Source organism: Notothenia rossii, assembly GCF_949606895.1.
Source record: "Notothenia rossii genome assembly, chromosome: 4".
Lineage (NCBI taxonomy): Eukaryota > Metazoa > Chordata > Actinopteri > Perciformes > Nototheniidae > Notothenia > Notothenia rossii.
This window is the reverse complement of record NC_136902.1, coordinates 73,910,553-73,932,087: the sequence shown is the minus strand read 5'-3', so window position 1 is coordinate 73,932,087 and position 21,535 is coordinate 73,910,553. Positions and strand designations below refer to the sequence as shown.

Below are 21,535 nucleotides of genomic sequence, written 5' to 3'. Positions count from 1 at the left end.
ATGTAGCACTTCATTTCAGACTCCAGCTTACAGCTTCCTGCCTACGACCTGCCTAAGACCAGTATAGAGGGATATTAAGCCCTCCCACTATTTTCCAAGAGGGCGTTGCCAGATTTTCAATTTCAGGTTTTAACCAGGAGATGGCGCTTCATTCACAAATACAGAAAGACAAGTTTCATGGACTTTCAGTTGTGTTTTGAAGAGCATTTGAACACATCAATATTTTAGATCAACTAAAGTATATCAAATCTTGTAATTCAATAATATATAGTCTTTATATATTAAATAATCATAATTATAATGTAAATGTTTACATTACACTTCTTTATTTGTTATGCTCATACTTTTACCTTTACCATCGTTTGCTTTAATATGCAGTATATCTTTTGTATATTTTTGTGTTTGCTTCCTCCTGCTCCCTTTCGGACACATCCTGTATGATTTATTACTATTATTAATATGAAGATATTATTAAGATAAGATAAGATGTTACTTTATTGATTGAACATTTTAGTTTAGAATGTGCTGTCCCACGGTAATTCAGAAGGCTCACAGGTCACTTTCCGACCATTATTTAAAACAATAAGTGCTTTCACACCGTCTACAGTTTGATTTGTATAGAGCAGGGGTAGCCAACGCGGTGCCCGTGGGCACTAAGTCGCCAGCAGGGGGGAAATTGGTCGCCCGCGTGCATGTTCTAAAATAAGCACAAGTCACCATGGAGCTCCGTCTAAAAACATTATTGAATACATTTTTATTTTTAAAATGACAATATTTAATATAACGTTTTAAAAGCACACATTGTGTATGTACATATGTAAGTGAAATGGAGATTTGGTGCGTGAAATTGAACTCTGACCCCAGATAGGTTCATAGTTGAACTCCACGCACGAAATATCCGTTCCACCTTTAGCTGAGACAAGCTAGCATGAGCAGCTACGATCATGGGCCTCATCACCACACCGCAAACACACTGCCACTGACGTTCAACCAGAAAACATCAGCAGTTAGCTGTTAGCAGTTAGCAAACAGAGATCAGAGCTCCTCATATCTTTTCAGAAACTGAACAAAAGTTAAACAAGTACAAACCACAGACTGTCTGTGTCATGGCGAATACAGTCGCTGGTTTATTTATGTCTGTAGGCCGTTGTTATGAGTGTGGAATTAGCATATACAACGTTAGCTTAGCCTGGTCGACCCAATCTCCATTCAGAAAACAAGCATTTTAAAAGGTTTTTCGCCTGCCGTCTTGTCTGCAGACTTGTCAAGCATTAATTCATGATTTTTACTAACCGGTATCAGTATGTTGTTACTTCGGCATCATTTAGAAACGGGTATTACAATTTAATCACGGTAAAATATGTTCATTTTGTTGTATTTGTAGCTCCCGAGCCAGCGCGTCTTGTTGAAACTCGAGCGATTAGAGCGAAGTCGCGTCCGGTGTGAACGCAGCATTACAACGACCCCTGATAGATCTCGCGAGAATGTGTATAAATATAGATACATTTTCATAACAAAACAATGGGGTTGCTATAGCAATGGTAAATCATTGTTAATAATTATTGTGAGGAATAATTAACATTAACATGTGATCAGACAGTCCTTCACATACAGTAAATTAATATATATTCTGATTATTATTAATAATAATATTATCATTAAACGTGAACCGTGCAATTATGTTATTCAGGAAGTTTGTATCAAACAAGTAGCCCTTCGTATTACTCAGTACCCTTGAAGTAGCCCTCGGTGACAAAAAGGTTGGTGACCCCTGGTATAGAGGGAGCTCTGTGGCCAGTGTTCGAATTACCCATTTGCTTTCGGGGGAGCCCTATTATTCAGTGCACATCCTGCTACTAAATATATCACACGCACGCTCTGTTGACTGGCGCAGCAGCAGTTGAGTAAAGTTAGAACGATATTGGCAGATTCAGATTTCACGGATCAATAACTCATGAACAAAACGTTATTCAGACACAGATGACGTATCCTAAGTACCGTGGTAAGGTTGACAACAAACTACATTTTTATCAAAAAAAGCCAATACGTGCTGTTACATTGGTCTCTATCCGCAGCCGGAGAAGAAATGAGTGCTCAGGGATCGTCTGCAAAGTGCAACTCCGAAAAAAGAGAATACAATAATATTCAATCACTATCATACAGCTTATTACTAACAAACTCACGACACACATCAATAGTCTCCTGTTGGTCAGACTACAGCAGAGAGTTTGGAAGAATGTGCTTTTGAATAATTTTGGTGAATATTTCTAATGTAAAATCTTCAATAAATATGGCATCATCCTCAATAACGTCACTATTATACAGTATATTTATACCAAACTTACTACACACATCAATAGTCTCCTGGTGGTCAGACTACTGCAGAGAGTTTGGAAGAATATGGTTTTGAATAATTTTTGTGAATATTTATAATGTAAAATCATGGCATCATCTTCAATAACCGTCTATACCTCCTGGATCATGGGTGTAATCCTAGACGGCACACGAGAGCAGATGGCCAGGCAAGAGCTAAAAAAGGTGAGTGAAACTGATTATTCAAAGTATTTGCATCCCTTTAGTACTGTAGGCTTGAGAAAGGAGACTGAACTAAGATGATGCCATATTTATTGAAGATGTTACACTATAAATATTCCCCAACATTACTCAAAAGCACATTCTTCCAAACTCTCTGCTGTAGTATGAGCATCAGGAGACTATTGATGTGTGTAGTTAGTTTGGTAGTAATACTGTATAATAGTGAAGTGATTGAATTTTATTGTATTTTCTTTTTTCGGTGTTGCACTTTGCAGACGGTCCGTGAGCACTCGTTTCTTCTCCGGCTGCAGAAAGAGACCAATTTAATGTGTCCAGCTCGGAGGACGGCGCTTATTGCCTTTTTTTTATCAACATGGGATTGTAGTTGTCAACCTTACCACGGTACTTAGGAGACGTCATTTGTGTCTGAATAACGTTTTGTTCATCAGTTATTGATCCGTGAAATCCGAATCTACCAATATCGTTCTAACTTTACTCAACTCGCAGCAGCGCGGATTCGATCAATTGCTATAAAATCACTCTGCTACTACTACAGACGGTGTCACTACGCCGGCGGCTGTGACCGTTGTTGAAGCGTCTTCAGGCTCCACATCGGCAGGCCTCTCTCTCGGTGTGGAGCTGTCAAGCTCGACCCTAACGCCGCTTACAGCCTGCCAACTAAAAGTTGTTTTCCGTTCACGTTGTCATTTTTAGACTCCTTCGCTTCTTTGCTTGTGAATCCAAAAGCTGTGACGCTTGGCTGTTTTCGTTTTGCCATATTTTTTATTACAAAGCCAGAGTTAAAAAAATATCAATATGAACATTTCAAATACCGCGCCGGCATCACCGCCATAACCATAGCAACGTAAGTAAGAATGCAGCGCCGCCAAGTACAGATGGCAACACCCAGAGATATTCACAAATATAAAACAAATATTCAGAAACTGTAATGAACAATAACTATTATTTATTTCAAGAACTGTTATTTACAGAAACTCAACATTTCTAATCTGTGTGACACAAATATGCACGATTGTTTTGGGCTCCCCCTATTTATCTCAAAGTCAGCCTTCAGGGGAGCTCCCTCCCTCTTCGGGGGAGCCAAGCTTCCCCTAGCTCCCCCCCATTTCGAACAGTGTCTGTGGCGGAATGGCCAGCGATTAGGTGTGGCGCATTTATCATAGGTGATCAGAGCTAACTGCCTGCCGTCAGATTTCATTTAAAAAACAGATCTGATTTTAAGACTATTTCTGTGCTCATAAAGAATGATAAGAATAAGAATAATGCGTATTTACTGGTTTCATTAATTAGTGAGTTTATTTAACACTAGAACCGCCAATCGGGTCAATTTGTGTGATGTGTGTTGTGTGTGTGCAATGTAACTTTTTTTCAATAAAATATTAAAGTGTCCCAGTCCGTGACTTTTCCTGAAAGTGTGTTATGTAGCACCCTATGTTGTTAAAAATTGCATTCTAATAGCGGGATTTGACGGCTTTAGGTAGGCCTATACAAAAACCTCTGGCGGTTCTAGTGTTAAGGTAATTAGGTACAGGAGAAGCCCTTTTTTATAAGTAACGAATTTAGCAGTTCAACATAAAAGTCAACTAACTGAGGGTCACTTGCAATGACAGTGTTGTGTCTAACTGTAAGCTTGTCACTCAGAGTAACCTACAGTTAATTTAGCTGCTGGAGAAGAAAGATCAGAGGGGGGAGGGGGGGAGAGAGCTGTCGTTGATGGGCCATTAGTTGTGTAAATACACAGCTGAGAGCTGCCGTTTCATTCAGACTGTTTAAAAAAACGGTAACAACGGACTATTTTTCTTAGCGGATGCATGTCAATTTAAATCAATACATACAACTATTTTTTAAATCAATAAAAACATTTTCTAAATCCATAAAAGCATTTAAATTAATATTGGGAGTCATGTCGTTACTTTGTTGAGAATGTGGCCGTGTAATAAGCGGGATCATTTGCAGCGACTTGTTCGTTATGGGGAAAATAACACCCGTCATGTGTGTGTAGAGGTGTGTGTGGTTAAAACACTTTCATGAAGTGAAGGAGGTTTTCCTTCTATAAAACGGCTGTGGGCAGCAGTGAGTGTCATGGACATGAATTCATAGATCAAGGCAGACTGGTGCACACACTCTCCTGTCCTGCCAGGCGACACGCCCGTTCTAAGCCGTGTCCCTCACTCCTCACATCCCAAGCATCCACGAAAAGTGTATTATTTTGTTACATCTCAGATGTTATGTTTCAGTTGTGCTCTGTCTATGTTCAGTGATGCAAACTTGTCGCCTTTCGGCGAAATTCGCCGTTTTGAATCCAAAATAGGTCGTTAGTGTGATTCATGTAGATCTGCAATAAAAATATTTTTGGGGTATGTGGGGGTCTGGGACCCGGAGTAATCTGCGGCCGTGAGCTGTTATGTGCCATCATGACACGCATGGTGTTCTTTTTTTATATATTATAATGAAGTACGAGCTGTGTGCTCGAGTCTTCCTGCCTGTCGGCTCTGCTCATGGATGTATAATAAGGCTCTGCTGCTCTGAGATGATGGTCTAGCTTCAGCAGCTACATTACCTACGGGTGCGTTCGTTAATATTATCTGCGCGTCCGGTCCGGAGTCACTGTGGCACAGACTGGACCGCTGGTGGACAGCTGTTAGAACGGGCCGTTCAGGTGTTCAGAGCAGAGCTCCCTGTCGGAGCGGCAGAGCGTGATTTGAACTGAAAAGTTTTTCTGTGGCAATATTATTTAAGGAATCGTTGAGCTAGCTAGCTAGCATACATTTTCACTATTTGCTAACGTTAGCTTTAGCCTTCTATTTCTAATAGTTTTTTTCATAGGCTATAAACAGAGGTGGTATAAGTATATATATATTGTACTTGAGTAAAAGTAGAAGTACTCAGATCTTGTACTAGAGTAAAAGTAGAAGTACTCAGATCTTATACTAGAGTAAAAGTAGAAGTACTCAGATCTTGTACTTGAGTAAAAGTAATAGTCCCAGAGTGTAGGAATACTCTGTTACAGTAAAAGTCCTGCATTCAAAATGTTCCTCAAGTAAAAGTAGAAAAGTATTCTCATCAAAATATAGTGAAAGTTGCGACAGTAAAAGTAGTCATTGTGCAGATTGGTCCATTTCAGAATAATATATATGATATGTTTTATAATGATTGATCATGAAAGTGTTCTCAAAGCTGGTAAAGGTGCAGCTAGTTTGAATTACTTTGTATACTGCAGGGTAGCTTGTGGATTTACTCCAGGTGGAACTAAAGTCTGATTTAACAATTGATTATATTTCACATCATTCATCCACATCTGTAAAGTAACTAAAGGTATTAAATACATGGAGTGGAGGAAAAGTACAGCATGTACCTCTGAACTGTAGTGGAGTAGAAGAAAATAGTAGCAAAACATTGAAATACTTAATAAAGTACAAGTATCTCAAAATTGTGCCCAAGTATAGTACTTGTTGAGTTTATGAACTTAGTTACTTTACACCATGTGGCTATACAGATAGAAAGACTTAAGCCTTGCACGGAGGCATGAAAATACATTTTCAAAATGCTCAACAGTGCTGCCAAAATTATAAACTGACTGCTACACAATTTAAAATAAATGGTTTTATATATTTCTATTAGATGTGACTCTTTGGCGTTTCTGTTATTATTAACACTGCTGCTTGAGTTGTTCTGCTAATATCCTCTGTCATTCCTCATTTTAAAGCCGATATTCCGTGGGGTGGGGGAGCCGGGGGCTCAGATCCTTGTCACCTTTTTCCTACCTGATGAGTTTGCATCCCTGTATGTTAAAAAGCCTCAGTCACCTTAATTCATGTAATAAAAACATCTCAGGTCAGTAACACTCAAAGCTAAATGTGCAATACCATGTTCAGCCATGTTACTATTTATAATGTTATTGTTGTTACATCAGAAGATGTACATATTGAAATGATTTCTTAACCTACAGTAGGCTATTTTTTACAATGTTTGTTGGAAGGATTTATTAAATTACTATGAATATTGTCATTGTTGAAGGCTTTTAGAGAAGGGTGAACTATAAGCCTGAATTACATAACATTTTATACCTAAAAACATAAAAACCACAATAAATAAATCACAATTATTCTAGTTATTTTTACCTCCCGTATTGCTTTCAACCCACCAGCTTTTATGGTGTTGTTACGTCACTAACTGTAAGCTTGTCACATACAGTCTATGGTCACTCAGAGTAACCTACTGTTAATTTAGCTGCTGGAGAAGAAAGATCAGGGGGGGAGGGGGGGAGAGAGCTGTGGTTGATGGGCCATTAGTTGTGTAAATACACAGCTGAGAGCTGCCGTTTCATTCAGACTGTTTAAAAAACTGTAACGACGGACTATTTTTCTTAGCGGATGCATGTGAATTTAAATCAATACATACAACTATTTTTTAAATCAATAAAAACATTTTCTAAATCCATAAAAGCATTTTAATTAATATTGGGAGTCATGTCGTTACTTTGTTGAGAATGTGGCCGTGTAATAAGCGGGATAATTTGCAGCGACTTGTTCCTTATGGGGAAAATAACACCCTTCATCCAGATGAGGATCCCTCCGCTACACTTTGGGATCCTGATTGACAGACGAAGCTCCATTAAAATATACATATTTTTGGTGAATTACTGATTCTAGGCACGTTAATAACGTTTTAATGAAGTTGAATACAGTATATTCATATGTGTCAGTGATTTCATGTCAATTCGGCGAACATAAACATAAATGATCGTGGTGAAGATGATGATTAAATTAGGATTAAAAATCGAGAGCCGGGCTGCATTTCCTCCCGTTCGTTTTTTTCGAATAACAAAATTATTTTGTTAAATAACAACATGGTGATGTTTTGTAAATGATTACATGTCTCTTATTTAGCACAGTAGTATGATATCCGTGACATATGGATCTTAACAAAGTTCCGCTGTACATCAAGCGTACTGTATCTGACTTTATTTCACATGAGCTCCAGTGTGGAACCCCACTGCACCCCCTGGTGGATCAATGATCCATTGCAGCTGGCTTCATTATAATTACATTTATCTATCACGGGGGCGGTCTCAAGTCAAGCTGGAGGTTTTCCCTTGAGCGAGGGCAGATCACGTACCAATCACGGACCTCGAGTTTCAAACTGTCTGAAATGAATCGCTACATCTGTATGGTACTCACACAGGCACTGTTTATTAAATATTATTATATTATTATACAGAGAGCAGAATCGTTATCAATTTGTTTTAAAGCTCAATAAATAACAAAGAAGACCTATGACCGGCAATTTTCAAATTTTGTACGGAAGATTTAAACTTTAACGGACATGTTGACCGGTGGGACATTTTGTTAATGAAAACTCTGCCGCACGGTCCCCTCGTTCCTTGGAAGAGGCGGAGAAGTGGGTGTTTTTCATCTGCTGGTGGACTACCTGAGAGATATACAGCAGGAGAACACGCCGTCCACTGCGGAAAATAAACAGAAGGGCAACCATGACAACCATGCTCCGGGGTCTTCTTCGCTGCTTTTGGTGTATTCTGTTGCAGCAGCAGCGCCACTTAAAGGCCTGGCATCTGTACTACAGCGTTTCCAGCATTTCCAGCGGTCTAGTGTAAACGGACACGTTAATGAATCGAATGCGTGTGAACGGAAGACTTTTTTGCGTTTGCGTATGCGTTTTACCGTATGCGTCCTCGTGGGTCCGGGGTCTAAGCCAAACTATATCCGGTCACAGAGATCTGCTATTTTAAAGTAAAGTCAACACATATCGACCCTTATATAGTCTATATTAAGAACGAGAAAAGTCTTAACAAATATATAATTTTTTGTAAACATACGACAAATGTGTGAGGGTGATGACGTCAGAGCATCGTCCTATGTGCCGAGGCTTAGCCCCGGACAGCCCCAGCCCAATTTAACCCTTGGGTATTTGTGAGGGAGCTCCTATATGGCATTACCCAGCTGAAGTTCACCGAAGTTTAATATATTTCATAGTTCAAAGTTTTGTCAATTGTTTTGTTTATTGGTAAAATACTCGTTTCTGAGGAGTTTTACTGGAATGAAAGAGCACAGAAGCAACAAAGCAGAATACTGCATTAAACCTGACCTTCACAGAGAGGTTGAAGTTCATGTGGAGAGGAGGCTTCAGTGGTCTGTCTGCACTCTGTTTAGTTGTGCTATCTTACAATCAATATAGTAAATGTGAGGTAAAGTGTGTCGCCAATGTAACCGGTTAGAACTCGAAGTTGCGATGAGGTCCTAGAATGTATGGAAAGGGTCTTAAAAAAGGTCTTAAAAAGGTATTAAATTTGACTTCAGGATTCCTGCATATACCCTGTCATAGGAGAAATGTCTCTTGGTTGTTCTCAGCCTCTTCTGGTTGAGAACAGCTTCCACATTCATTTGGCCACAGATGTCTTTGGCAGATGCTTGGGCAGAAGCAAATCCATTGCTTCTATAGCTGACCAATGAAACTTCTGTTTTTCTCAGGAGGTCAACAGCAATATCCAGCTGCATTGACACTGATTGCAACATTTTGCTGACATGTTTGATGTTGGTCAGTAGTGTATTAACGATTACACAGAGACCATAAATGTTTGGCAAAACTTACATTCTTCAGAGTGTGATGTACATGGGAGATCAGATGTTCCTTCTCCAGCAACTGGGTTCTTTTTGAGGTATTTCAAGTGCAGCTGGAAAATTATAGGGTAGATATTAGCACATTACAAGCAAAAACATGTATATACAGTCAGGCAAACATAACTGCTGCAATCTGCCTCAGCTGTATGCAAGTTCAAAACTGGCGTATATAAAAGTTAGGTCTGGACTTTGAATCAGGGGGTAGCAAGTTTGAGTCCCACTGCAGTCAGCATGTCGTTGTGTCCCTGGGCAAGACACTTCACCCCAAATTGCTCCTGTGGGGATTGTCCACAGTACTGAATGTATGTAAGTCGCTTTAGATAAAAGCGTCTAACAAATGACATGTAAAGTAAATAATAACACATGCCCATATTGGTTGGTCAGCCTCACTTTATACAAAGGAGCAGTTATCCAGATAGCTTTCTTCTGGCTAACATTCACATGATTTCATTACAGAAGCATATAAAACAAAGCATTGCACAATAATTAGACATTAAAAAGAGCAGACAATAAACAAATTCTAAAATATAATAGAAAATAAACAGAAAAATATATATATATACGTATATATATTTATATACCCACAAGTTACAGCTACCACAATAGAAAAGTAGTATATTATTTACAAAAAGATTATATAAGAATAATAACACATAAATAAAATCTTTAAATAATTTGTATTTATCATTCTGTATCAGAGGCTCGCGGCTAGCATGGCATCAAAGCTGTATCATGGGCAGGCTACCTCCTTAGCTAGCTAGCTATCTTAAAATCAAATGTCTAACAGTACAGTACATACTGACTTTTTTCTTTTTTACACAAGCCGACGTACCTCTGTCTTTGACTTTCGATTCCTCCTGTTCTTTTTTCCGTTTCCTTCCCGTTGCCCCTGAAGGCTTGGACCTTTTCATAATGCTAATTGTTTGCCTCTTAAGGCCCAGATACACCGGCCAGTCACCTGAGAAGTCGCCGACGCCGACGCCGACACCGACTGTTGCGTCGCCGGACTCTCCTGCGTATTTGCCGACTTTGCGCACTGGAACACACCGCAAATCCGATCCGAGCACGTATGAACTGCGCATGCGTGAGTGGCAATAACTCTCCTTACCAGCAGGCGGCGGTAGCGTGTATTCATCATTCAAAAGAGGCAACAACCGGAACAACCGGAAGACAGAAGAAGAACAGACTCCGTGATATAAACAAACAACAAATAGCGTTTTTCTTTCCATTTTCACTCTCGTCCATTGAAAACATGAACGAACAGGAGCTCTATAAACCGATGAGGTGAAATAGCCCTCCGTGTGTGTTCCATCTTCAATTTTAAATCATTTGTTTACCTCCCTCTCTTCCGTTAACGCTTCTCATGCACTGATTCGCTAGCTGAACAGCCAATCAGTGTTATCCCTTTGTCCGACTTCCGGTGGTGTTCCCGACGCAAGAAAAGGCGTCAGGTCGGCAGAAAAGACCCGACGGTGCGGCGCACACCACTCCGAATAGGGCGTGCCCACGCTCATTTTCGGCCCGACTCCCATTTGCTGCCGATTTCGGGCCGGTGTATCTGGGCCTTTACTGTTGCATCGTTGTAATCTCCGACTCTTTCAGCTGGAGCAGCCGCGTCACTTTGGCTGTGAGCCGCGGCCCGTGGGTGCCAGATAAGCGACCATCCCCCCCTTTCATCACTTACAGTTACAGAACCCATGTACAGGGCAAATGCAAAATGTTGCCGCCGGCCCGGGGTGCAAAGGGTGTTTACTTTATTCAATTATTAATGTAAACGTATTACATCAAGGGCATAACATTAGGCAGAATAATATATATATATTCTTTTTTAATTAAAAAACTTTTTTATTATTATTATTTTTTCTCCCAGCCCAGCGCCCCTCCAGATCTGGCGCCCTAGGCGACCGCCTAGTTCGCCAGTGGGAAGGGCCGGTGTAGGTACCATATCTGCTCGGTGTACCATATCTGCTCGGGTGTATTTCCGTATGGTACCGACACCGGCCCTGCACAGCTGATAGGTAGGTGATATGTGGCGGACTATAAAAAATGAAGGTGTCAACCAAGATTTAGGAGTGAATGGAAGCAGGAGTTTTAAGTGGCTAGAATTTGACACATGGAAATACAGCCATGCTCACTCAGCGTTTGTCTTTGCCCATCTGTGACACAGTAGCATTCAGTGTTGAAAGGCTATTACTTGTGATGTGCAACCTATCCGATAGTGCTGAGACTAGATTGAGACTACAGAAACAAATCTAAGCTAAAGTAGCACATTTTATTTTATTTTTGTATTCACAGGCAATCATATACAAATAATTCAGAGATGTATTAAAATGCTTTGTCTTTAATGTAGGTTGTATGTCTTGTTCAGAATAAAAATATTAAAAATGAACATGCTGAATACAGCAGATAATCAGCCGTAATTTTAAGGTCTGAGAATTATGAATACTTACTAAAGGGTCAAACTTTGAAGAACCTTCAAACCTTTTAGTTTTAATTGTTTCTCTAGATAATTTCCTGTCTTTGTAAGGCAGTGCAGTGTTACTATCTCCACCTCTTATTTCAAAAGAGAGTGACTGCAATGGTCACAGACCATGAAACAGATAATCTTTTGAACTTATCCACATCTTCCCAAATGGAATTTAATTTTAAATTCAAGCTCATTCAAGCTGATGAACTTCATCCCATGGTGCCTTTCATTCCAGGTGAAAGCCCTGTGTTTGAATTCAATGCACATTTAATTAAAACATGTAACTTTGAATTACCTTACTAATTCATTTAATAAGTGAAAATATACTCAGAGTGATACATTATTGAGGTGGCGATGTTTCTGCAGCAGCTCACTGTGACTGACTTCACGGCTGTGTACAGACCTTTTTGTAAAACTGTAACAGGCTGTCCCACAAAAATACACTTTCATATTCTGAGAACAGAAACACACACAAAACATAAGTGGAAAAACGTCTATCGAGGCATTGCAGAGAGAAGCTGGGTGTCTCAATGAACTTGTAAAGCAACAAAAGCATTTCACGACCATCACGAGAAGATAATCGGGAACAGCTATCTCAAATTAAAAATGACTTTAAATGTAAATTAATTATGCCTCAACAATGCTAAATATGATAGAAAGATTACATGCAGACGTGGCAGAATAAAAGATGAGGGAAGATTGGGAAATGTTTGCCTATTGTATCTGGTCGGTGGCTATGAAGCGGAACATCAATGTAAATTTGGAAAAATAAAGCTTGTCTTTGCTTCTGCAGAAAAGAGGAGTCACCTTGAAATTCAGTTGAGGGAACTTCAGAGGATGCTGCTTGAAGCTCAGGCTCAGCAGGTAATTACCGATTTCCTGTCTGAAACACGCAACCTCCCTTTTTTGAGTGGGCGGGGGGTGGGCCATTGTTTTTTTTATAGCTTTTTCTAATTAATCACACCTAAAACTTCAACATCAACATCCTGCACATTTCCTCCCTCTGGTAAACATCCATCTCTGATTAAGCATCAGAGTATTAAACATCAAGCAGCAACATCGCTGACATTAGAGCCTATAGTGCTGTTCACAGCATCTTTCAGGTTTAGAGTTAATCACCTCACAAACACACGTCTCTTCTCCCTGACACTTTCAGACAGGATTAACTGGCTGGTTGTGTGTGCTTTAATTAATGCAGATTTATCTCAGTCATACAGTAGCAGTCTAAGATAATTGTCTTGTGGTTATCACAAGCTTCGGGTGCTTGTCCTTCATCTCATTGTTTGAGATGCCTACTGCAGATAATCCGTTTCACAGAAAATAACTCGGCATTTACCACCAAACAATAATATAGTTACATACTGTATAGAACACTTAGATTGGCATGGCCTGAGTTTGTAACCGACTGTGACTGCTATGGTGTGAACACACTCACAGTGTTGGTCAGTGTGTGTACCAGTGTGTTATATGCAAACAGATTTTTGTGAGTGCAAGAAACAATCATGAAACTTCACAGTTTTGTTGTTCAAATTAAAATCAAGGCGTAGTTTAAAGATTGCTGTGGTCCAAGTATTGGTGCCGGTGGTGGTGGGGTTAGAAGAGGGGAACATGCCAGCTTAAATTAAAAGATTAAATCACCAGACAAAGCAGTGACAGTTGAATGATGTAAAAAAGGCTGTACCAATATCAACTTTTATGAAGTAAATATTGTTGATATTTAAAATAATTTCAAATAAAACATGACTCAATGGCAGATATACATGGGAATTAAGCGTACCTGGGTGTTGTACATCCCAGAAAACAGCAGTATTTTCTGTATTAATGAGCATTTTACTTGAAAATGCAGCAATTACAATTATGTTAAGAAAGTATGATGTTGTGTTTCGCTGACCTGATAAAACAATTGTGTTTTTATACAGTACATATATATATATATATATATATATATATATATACACTGAACAAAAATATAAACGCAACACTTTTGTTTTTGCTCCCATTTCTCATGAGATGAACTCAAAGATCTAAAACATTTTCTATATACACAAAATAACCATTTCTCTCAAATATTGTTCACAAATCAGAAAAAATCTGTGATAGTGAGCACTTCTCCTTTGCCGAGATAATCCATCCCACCTCAAAGGTGTGGCATATCAAGATGCTGATTAGACAGCATGATTATTGCACAGGTGTGCCTTAGGCTGGCCACAATAAAAGGCCACTCTGAAACATGCATTTTTGCTTTATTGGGGGGGTCCGAAAACCAGTCAGTATCTGGTGTGAGGGTTAGGGTTAGGGTTAGGGTAATGTTGTGAATCGAGTGGCCTGTGTTCGTCGTCCATAACATACGCCTGCCCATACCATAACCCCACCACCACCATGGGCCACTATCAAAGATTTTTTCAGATTTGTGAACAATATTTGAGAGAAATGGTTATTTTGTGTATGTAGAAAATGTTTTAGATCTTTGAGTTCATCTCATGAAAAATGGGAGCAAAAACAAAAGTGTTGCGTTTATATTTTTGTTCAGTGTATATATATATATATATATATGGTCTAAATCTTCTGTACAGAAAGCCATCAAACTATTCTCTGTGAGGAATAAATATGTAGTTTAAAAAGCGACAAATTAGAGGTATTTGATATCTTCTTTACAACTGGATCATCAAACAAAATAGGAAGTCCAATAAGTATGCTAGATAGGAGCGAACATAGAGGGACATGTGTGTTCAGACGGAGCTTGTTGTGTTTGCCTTTGTTCACTCACTATTTATTCCCACATCATTTAATTATACCTCAGCCAAGCCAAGTGCTACATGCCATCAATCTCAATCAATCAATTAGCTAACTAAACAAGCCATGCTCAGACATTCGTTCTCTCTCAATTTCCCCATTGTGCTAATTACATTTAAACATGTCATTCCAAATTAAAACTGAACATTTAAATGTGATTAGTATTGTCTAACTGAAACATCACCTTTTCACATTCATGCATTCAGGATGCACCGACAGCTGGTTCAGATGAGCAGCAAACGCCTTCTTACCGCTTTTAATCAGCGTTTTCAAGAGTTTAACCTCTAAAATATTACAAAATACAGAGAAAATTACATTATTTGTCATGTTCGAAAATGCAATAGGCAGGTTTTTAAAGACCCTTGGGGAAGCATTATATTTCAATGATTGTACGAGTAGACGGACAAGCGCCTGGTTTCTAAGGTTAAACTATTCCCATTAAAGTTTGAATAATGTTATTGACCTTTCCCCGGGATGAATCACTTAAAGTAATGGGAAATGGTGGCACTGACAGAATTATGATGACAGAAATGCTTATGGTTATGAACTAAGCCTTGCTCCTCGAAATACCTATCAATTTGTCAAATCACTAACATCTACGTGTTCAGCTGGAAATCTTAACAGGGGCCCCTGAGCCTGTCGTGTCAGTCATTGTGTCATTTAAAACGTTTCTCCCCTCCATCCGTACCACAGTGCATGTGTCAGACTCTCATGGGAGTTCAGATTGCTGCTGTTGCACATTAAATATAAGTCGGTACAGAATGTTTGCCTCTGCTTGAGATCTTCCTCTTTGGGAGTTTGACAAGTATCAGCAGCTCAAGGTGAAGTGAACAGCTGTAGTCCAGCTAATGTATTCAGGATGTTAAAACAGGGAGAGGGTTATTAATACCAGTTAATAAATGCTGATGCCTGCATCTCCGAGCAACACGGGACTACAAAGTGAAAATGCTCGTTTTTGATCAATTCACAACAACACCGCATATTTAAACATTGATATCTTTTATTAAGACAAGTACTCCTCGGATTTTTTTTTTCTTTTGTAAAAATGTTGGTGTGAACCAATACAAAATATGCATGGTCGTATGAGAAACATCCTCTTCACTATACAAAGGAAAAAATGTCACCTGGGTAATGAGAGAAATGTAGGATTTAACAAGAAAAACAACAATTTTTGGGTGTAATAAAACAACCAACAACCCCCACCCCCCACACACTCCCCTCCCCAGTCAGGGCTTTAAACATGAGTTTAATCCAAATATCCAAGACATGTTACAGATCATTCATAAAACTTAATGTCACAGTAAATACACCATCTTTTCATCCATCAAAATGATGCCTGAACTGAATGAATACAAACAGATGCTTGATTGACTGTCTGTGGTCACACCCTATAATGACTAAATAACCAATACTGTATGAGCAAAGTGTTAAGGTGGAAGAAGAAGAAGTTTCATGAACATCGTTGTGATTTTGTTGACACTGACTGTACATCATTTTCGGCTGCTTAACAAATCTAGTTGTATTTCTTTGTGAACTAGGTCTATGCAAAATAATATTTAACGTTTACTGTAACAGTGCACCATATTAAGAAGACAAACATGTAGAAATGGGAATAAACATGTACATCTTGTGATTTTGTCACTGTTTGAATATCTGTGGTACTACAGTATATACTGGGAGGGCCTTTAATTTGCATTCTACCTGAGATGCAAAAAAACAAAACACAACTATTAACACTCATGAACCTGAGAGAGTGAAAATAAACATTCTAGATATCAAATATTTAAAACAAATAAAACATTGGATTAAAATTATTTCGACAATATTGTTTATGTTCCTTGATTTAAAAGAAGTCACTTCAAAACCATTTAAGATAAATATCAACCCTCAAAATAAAATGTCATGCACATAGCTGTTTCCATGACACCAAAACTCCATTTAAAATCTTGAAAAATGAACTTTTATTGTAGCTTAGTATAGCTTTTCGTAACATATTCCTGTCTGACATTAATAGCAAGCCGTGTCCTTGAAGATATCCAAATAAATAACAAGTGAAGTAGAGCAGAGAAAATAATTATGACCAAATTGAATTTGTTTTGCCATCACTCATTAAGAAAATAAATACTACCCTGGCTTACGACATTGTAGTTATTGGAAGCTGCCACACCACCCTGATAAACAAAGAAATATATATATATTTTTAACTCATTTTAGCTTTTTTATGCTCCAGGCGGTAATTGTGATGCAAGTCTGGTTGAACACATACAACCTGGATGAGAATTGGCCCTGTAAGTTAGAAAGGAGAGAAATATACAATATATACTTTAAGAGTGTACATGAGGATACTGTAAGATACTAACCATATGCCTCAAAATAATAGAAGGCACTAAATAAAGTCCTTCAGTCGTTTCTTTTAATGAGTATCAAGAGATAGCTTTAAGGCAGTGGTTATCCTTTTTCACAATACATTTACAGTTTTCTTTTTTTGTCTTATTCAGGTAACACAATGAAATCCCTTTCTAATTACCAAACAGGCTTTACACTCCTAGCTGTGACAGACTCGGAGGCATGAAGCTTGCACGGTGTGCACACTGCGTATCTGTGAGCAAGTGCAGGATCTTCTGATTTGTGTTAGTGGGGGGAAAAAAATACATTTGTGACAGTAGACGGCTCCTTTGTAAAGGTTTGAGGCTGCAGGATGACAGTAAGAAAATGATCTTTCCGCAAACCAAGTCTAAAGCTCAACGCAAATCTTTGATAACTTGTGAGGCCCTCAGTCCTTACAAGATATCAAAGCCCAAAGGTAAAATGTCTTTGCAGACAGAAAGGAAATATAACTGATTCACATGTTCAATGACTGAATGACTTTTTACACTTGTGTATGGGCAAGGGCAAAACAGTGTATTGTGTGGCAAGGATTTCTAAGCCAGGAATTAAGCGAAAATATTTTTTTTCTTCAGGTATTCACAGGGACATACCGTGGTCGGTTATTCTCACTGAAAGGAAACTTTTTTATTGAAAGTGTAACAATTCGTCTTTATTTGAACAGTATTATCAAATTTAAATATAAAACTTTGCAAAATAAAATAAACCATTGCCCTGGAAATGTATCCAATTAAATGGTTAATGTACTGTATCATCTTTTTTTTTTAAATCAATTATTTAGAGAGGAGCTCTCTGCACAGTGGACTTTCAGCCTTTGCCTCATACAAGTGATATTCACTGTTTGTATGCACACTCGCATTATTATTATATTTGGTCCAGGGTCGACCGTGTGGGTGGTATGAAAATATGAAGAATTTCAATTTCAAACCAAAACCACGCACAGCAGGCTGTACCAATATCCAGCAATAATACATGTTAATTCGATTTCATTATCTATGCAGCAGGAATCGTCACTCTTTGAGGTACTGCAGAGTTTATTTGTACATACTAAAAGTAAAGTCTGACCTTAAAATCCATTTAATTTTAATAATCTGTTTTCTTGGCTCTGTACTTATTAGCCGCTTTTTTTTACCATGTTTTAAGTCCATCCGACAAAGTAATTACAAACAAAGATATTCTGCTTTTGAGGAGTAGTTTGACATTTTGGGAAATACATGTATTTCTTCTCTCCTATACTTAAATGCGAAGATCAAAACCATTCAAACTATGTCGGCAGAATGAACATGAGCCGACTGTTCGCTTAGCTTAGCACAAAGGCTGGAAACAGAGAAACAGCTAGCCTGACACTGGCCAAATGTAACTAATCCACCTGTGACTGCCTCTAAAGCTCATGTATCAACTTGTTTGTTAAACCTTTACAAAAAGAAAAGTGTGGGAATGACAGCTTGGGTGTCTGTTGTCTTTTTTTTTTACCTATTGACAGAACGGTTTCTTCCTGTTTTCAGTCTTAATGCTTGGCAAAGCTAACTGGCTGCTTGTTGTTAGCTTGCATGTAGCTAATAGACACGATGGAGGAATCAATGTTACTCATGCCAATAATGCAAAAAAGCACAATTTCTCAAATGTCCAACTACGCCATTAATGTTTTTTTGACCCCATTTTTCAGCTCTTGACTCCAAAAACAAAGAAAGCAGATGACAGTACATGTTATATGTTGTTAAATATGTTGGTTCTGATTTTTCTCTATAGAAATTTGAACTCTAGTTCATGGCACATTACAGCGTTCAAGATGTCTTACTGTCTAACTCCACAATACCCTAAACAATACTAAACTGACCTCACATCTATTTCAGATGTTGTCTTGAAACCAGCGAGGGGCCAGTTGTACACTGCGGTTTGTCGTGAAATGATACTAAACGGCACTGCTACTTCACTTTCAAGAACAAATACATTCTAAGACGAGCATGAAGATTACTCACAACTGTTACATTAGTAATCAACACAGTGAACCTGACCTCAAAGGGGAGTCAATAAAATATGCACTTAAGTATGTCAAAACAAGTATGGTAGGAATTTGCAAGGACTGTTGAACGTTGACCCAGCAGGGAGGATAGTATTGAGACTGTGTTTCAGTTACTGAAGTCTTGAGATTACTCAAACAAATAATAATAAAAGTGTCTGTGAGCTGGCTCCTCTGATCTGGGTACATGAGCTAAAGACAGAACACAAACACCAGGACTATTTGCTTTCCAAAGCCCAAATGTATCAAAGGATTAGGTTAGGTATAATGAAAAAAATACAATCCAAAGAAAAATGTGAAGGGGGGGGGGGAGAAAAAAAGAAATAGAACAAGGCACAAAATTGTCTGTAAAATAATTGAACTGTACAGAATAGGCCCCAGCAGTCCAGGAAGGGTCGGATAGGAGATTCAGCAAAGCCTCTTCTTACCACTTGGCCATGCCAGTCCTACTTTCCACGTTTTCTTTTCTTCCTCTTTAAATCTCACACTCCCTGCCTCAAGCCTTCTTGTAAGAAATCAGAGTTAGACTCTCAAAGCACATCCACCACCACCAGCATCCCCACCCGTCTCTCCTGGCCTGCTCGATTTAGATATAGTACTCCTTCTTCTCGTCTGAGTTGTTGTGTCCACCCTCCGCGTTGATGATGGCCGTGTCTGCGTCGGCTGCGTCGTCCGCCCCTTTGGCCTCATGTGTGAAGTAAGTTCCTGGAAAAAGTACAGAAGAATTAGCAACAAATCTCTTCCTCCACTTGTGCTCCTCAATCCTATTGCATTCCACTTGCAACCAACAAACACTTAACTCTAAGATGTGTTCATGATCAATTATGATTGCGCCGCCATTGCCTTACCTTTGTGTCTGGCAAAGTATCGACCAAGAACAATGAGTGCACAGAGGATGGCAAACATCACCACGGCAACCACTCCACCGATGACAGCATGGTCAATTTTCTGCGGTGCCCCATCGCTGGCTCTGGAGTCTGAAAAACAAGACAATAATTCTAAATAATTTCACCAGCAGTAACCCATTTTTAGCCAGTCAATAATATTTGCATGCAGATGTGGACCCCACTGGAAGCTGTGGCGATCAAATAATGAGGCTGCCGAAGTCTACGTAATAGTATTTAGTTTTCTTCTTTCTCTAGCATTAACCAATCTTGAAATTGAGAAAATACTACATAATCTTTGCACCTGTCATTGTTTAAGAAAAGTGCTGATGTTGTTTCCGTACAAAAAATGCGATGATACCATGGCACATGTGGGTCCATGGAGGAAGGTACATTTTTCACAATGTGTGACTGATTGTCCCAAAGGCAATTAAAACTATTATTTATTAGCTGATATATCCTGCAAATTGCTCTCAATATTTCAGCTTGAAAATACCCAGAATGAGAATCTTAACATTATAAACATTCTTCATCTATTCCTAATTACTTTCTTTGTAAAGAGTCATCATCCAATTATCCATGAATCATTAGAATTAAATTAATATCTGCCAAATCTAATCAAGTTGCATTTAAGTTAATAATTTAACATGTTTGGGAAATGACATATATTCTATTTCTCTCAGTTAAATGAGAGGACCAATACCACTCTTCAGTCTGTGCGGCAAATATGGAGCTGGGGCCGGTTCACTGAGCATAAAAAAGTGGACCTATCATGCTATCTTTGAATAATATAGTGTAGGACCATACCTATATAAGGCATATTTATACTTTTTATTTTTCAAAATACCAAACAGATCATGCATCTTAGCCATTCCTCATTTTACTCAATTTAACACCGTCTTTGCATGGGCTGATTCTGTGAGAACAGCACCATCTACAGGCCTGGCATATGTACTACAGCGTCTCCAGCGCTTTCGAACGGCAATGTCCGTGGCTGTCTCCTCCTGATTGGTGGAATTGGCCCAATAGCCGGAGCGCCACTTCTGTGACGTCATAGAAGTGTTCAAATCTGGATCAGTCTGTATCAGATCCGTTGCAGCCCCTTTTTAAGAGATTTGGGTATAGAGGAAAATAGAGAGGGTTGTGTTTTCTGACACTTGGTGAGTTCCCTGGAACACCGGGGACACATATTCATGTATACAAGACGTACAAAAGTGCATTTTGCATGATAGGTCACCTTTAAGGTAACAAAATCCCACTGAATTGGGAGAGATGAAACCCTCGTTAATGGTCACACATGCAGAACACACAGCACACATAGTGAAATGTGTTCTCTGTATTTAACCCATCCTAGTACCAAGAGTCTAGTACTAGGAGCAGCACTTCTAGCACCACCTTAAATGTGTGTTATCAATACCAAACCAAAGTGTACCTGTATCCCTCTTGTACAAAGGTTTTCAGTGCTTCATACAGCTGAAATCTCCAATTGAGCCCCTTGAGTGAACAATGTTTAAAATCGTTTCAAGACAGTTATTTCTCCATGAAACGGTAGACACTGTCTGCAATTTAATCGAGAGTTCACACACTGTAAAATACATTGTGATTTAAGAGGCCATTTCTGGAAATTATAGAACTCAATCATCAGAAATAGACACAAGTCTGGAGATAAATTGGAGGCCTGGTGTCCCCATGCAGAGAAATACGTGGCTGCCTCAGGTGTCAGACAGTATCACTGTCTAGCATTTAGCCAGATTTATCCGTGCACCACAGTAGAACAAGGCAAAATTCAAGC

General features: G+C 38.9%; 1 protein-coding gene across 3 annotated transcripts in view; it reads right to left on the bottom strand.

Moving 5' to 3' along the window:
• Window positions 1-15,687: 15,687 nt before the first annotated feature.
• The window catches only part of cadm1b (cell adhesion molecule 1b), a 136,063-nt gene continuing 130,215 nt past the window's right edge, over window positions 15,688-21,535 (bottom strand). For all 3 annotated transcript variants that reach the window (XM_079678309.1, XM_079678308.1, XM_079678307.1), the window contains 2 exons: window positions 19,708-19,836; window positions 15,688-19,564 (listed from right to left, as the gene is read on the bottom strand). In XM_079678309.1, coding sequence (XP_079534435.1) covers window positions 19,446-19,564; window positions 19,708-19,836 — 248 coding nt within the window. In that variant the 3' untranslated portion in view covers window positions 15,688-19,445. The remainder of the gene's footprint in view (window positions 19,565-19,707; window positions 19,837-21,535) is intronic.